This window comes from Pteropus vampyrus, unplaced genomic scaffold, assembly GCF_000151845.1.
Source record: "Pteropus vampyrus isolate Shadow unplaced genomic scaffold, Pvam_2.0 Scaffold40, whole genome shotgun sequence".
Taxonomy (NCBI): domain Eukaryota; kingdom Metazoa; phylum Chordata; class Mammalia; order Chiroptera; family Pteropodidae; genus Pteropus; species Pteropus vampyrus.
The window spans coordinates 6652282-6654988 of NW_011888821.1; the positions used below are offsets into that span (position 1 = coordinate 6652282).

At 47.8% G+C, this 2707-nt stretch overlaps 1 protein-coding gene across 1 annotated transcript in view; it reads left to right on the top strand.

The window, feature by feature from the left end:
* MKL2 (MKL1/myocardin like 2) overlaps positions 1-2707 on the top strand; it is a 130345-nt gene that overhangs the window by 97243 nt on the left and 30395 nt on the right. Inside the window, exon 9 of the mRNA XM_023529665.1 lies at positions 683-930. Within this exon, the coding sequence (XP_023385433.1) occupies positions 683-930 (248 nt within the window). The remainder of the gene's footprint in view (positions 1-682; positions 931-2707) is intronic.

Consider the following 2707-nt stretch of genomic DNA (forward strand, 5'->3'; position numbering starts at 1 on the left):
GGAATACTAAAAAGTAGAAAGTGATTTGACAACTTATAAATGGAGGAGAACCGAGGAAAAAGCCATCTGAGTCTTAATCATAAGATGAGGTCTCACACACCCCCTTTCCAAATAAAATGTATTTTTGAAAAAATTTTTTAAATTCCTGTTCACATTACTCAGTATTTCCTTTTTTTGTGGATTTTCTGTAGAACTTCATAGCTGTATATTCTGCTTTATTCTCATTAGAAGTGTTTTTCTATTTTTGTATATTCTCCATAGATTTTTTTAATGACTAAAAAATATTCCGATTGTAGTGAAGTATACTTAATCTTTTTCTATTGCATATTTACTGCATGACCTCTTTTCACTAGGAGATAATCTGTGTTAGCGCCTAGCAGTGTGTCTACACAGGAAACTCAAAACAAATGTTGGGTTTGAATAGACAATGCCGAGCCCTGAGCAGCTCGCCCTCAGTCTCAGGGGAAAGGCAGCAGGAGAAACGAATTCTGAGGAGCAAGATTTCTTGGTCAGAGGAGCACGCAGGTGTTTTCCTGGCTCTTGAAATGCATTTCGTGTATTGCTTTCCAAAGTGACTACCAGTTTGGAAGATGCGTTGCTTTTGCAAATCTCTGAGGCACAGTAGAAGGGGCTGCACGCAGTCGCATCTCTTAAAATGTTATTTCTTCTTTCTTGCAAATAGCAAAGCCATCCCAAGAATCCGAACGACAAGCACCGGAGCAAAAAGTGCAAAGACCCCAAACCAAGGGTCAAGAAGCTGAAGTACCACCAGTACATTCCTCCAGACCAGAAAGGCGAGAAGAGCGAGCCGCCCCTGGACTCCAACTACGCCCGCCTGCTGCAGCAGCAGCAGCTGTTCCTGCAGCTGCAGATCCTGAGCCAGCAGCAGCAGCACTACAACTACCAGACCATCCTGCCGGCGCCGCTCAAGTACGCGCGGGGGCGGGGCTGGCCCGGCGGGGGACTCGCCCTGGGTTTTAATGAAGAACCGTTAGTTACTGACGGTGGATGTTGTGATTTATCTGTGCTCAGTGATTATTTTCATTTTATTGTCATCAACACAGTGACAGTAGCCTGCGTGCCAGTCCAGCTTTTGTCCTCCAGAATAAGTTCTGAACTTTTCAGATTAGAAGTGACTTTTCACAGTTATTCATCCAGGAATGATTTGCCTGTTGTTTGCTCGAATAGTATTCAGTGCTATGAGGAAAGCATAAGAAGTGTAAGGCCTGATGTACACAGTTTAAAAACAAGACGTGAGCACGAAGGCTGGAGTGGCCCAGGAAAGCTCTATGAGAACGGCGGGGAAGGGCCCCTCCAAGCGGGGGTGGGGGGTGGGGGGTGGTGGAGGTGAGTCCAGGTACAGAGGAAGCGGAAGCAGTGCCTGCTTAGCGGATGGTGAGAAAAAAATGGCCTGGTAAATAATGAATGCGATTAATTTTTTAAGAAAAGTGAAAGAACTGAGTAGAGCCACTGTCTGGGGGAACGGGCAGGGGGCGGACCCTCACCTTGATGTGGCGGGGGTTTCAGAGGCTGCAGTGACATAGAATCAACTCAAAGAACAGTCTGACCCCAGTACCGAGGACGAGTCTGCCAGCAGGAGAACTGGTGAGAAGCTCTGCAGTGAAGTGGGTACGAGAAGGCACAAGGGCGCTGATGGGGGCCCGGGGGGCACAGACGCTCCTAGGGACAGTCGGTAAACGGGCCTGGTGACCAACAGCTGTTGGGAAGGAACATGTTTGCAGAGTTTGAGCCCGACTGGAAGGGACAGAGGGAGTGAGTGCTGACAGATTCTGAGACTGGATTCATAGCAAGACATCCGTAGCTTATTTTGATGATGAGGGAGAGAGACACATCTTCAGTATGCTTTTTCTGGGAAACAGACAAAAATGCAAAGCTCTTGTCCTTCATTTTGTTCACTTTTCAGGAGAAAGGGATATTTACATTCAATTTGAGAAACTCTAGGAAAAGATCAGATCTCATTACAAGGAAGAATTATTCCCTGTGATCAAGCCACCCAGTTTCGGATCACAGGACCTATGGGACCTCTGCTCTGTGCCGTCCACGTGGGTAACGCACCCCTCCATGCGGGGCCCTTGTTTCCCAGTAGGAAACAAGGCCCAGTAAAACCTTCCCTGTGAGAAACATCTCCTCGTGTGCTTGTGATCATCATTCACTTTTATTCCAAGAACCAAATATCTCAAGGAAAATTAGGCCGATTGGTCATTCAGACCTTACTGGGAAGCACTCAAAACATCAGGGCACAAAGATGAAGGAAGAATTTTTTGTAGCATGTTCTTATTTCAAGAGTGGGCCAGCCTGAGATTGCTATTGACATTGGAGAAGGACCAGGGGAGACCAAAGAGAACTGGAAGAGCATCAGAGCAAAGGGCCGCTGCCTCACAGCTCCATCCAGGGCCCGGGGGGCGTCCCCGCGGCCACGCCCGCCCTTGGCATCTGCGATGACAGTAACAGTGGCTCACGTCTGCGTACTCTTTACGGAGCAGCGTGCTGAGCACTCCGTGTCATCCTCGTCCTCATCTCACAGGAACTCTGGGAGGACTGATGTTACTGGCCCCCTTCCCTGGTGAAGAACTATCAAACTGGACCCATCCACAGATTTTTTGTGCTCTCCATCTACAAAATAGTCTCTTCCGTAATGAAAGAAACTGGCTGTGTGGAGCCAGCTGAGGTTCAGGGTTTCTGAACT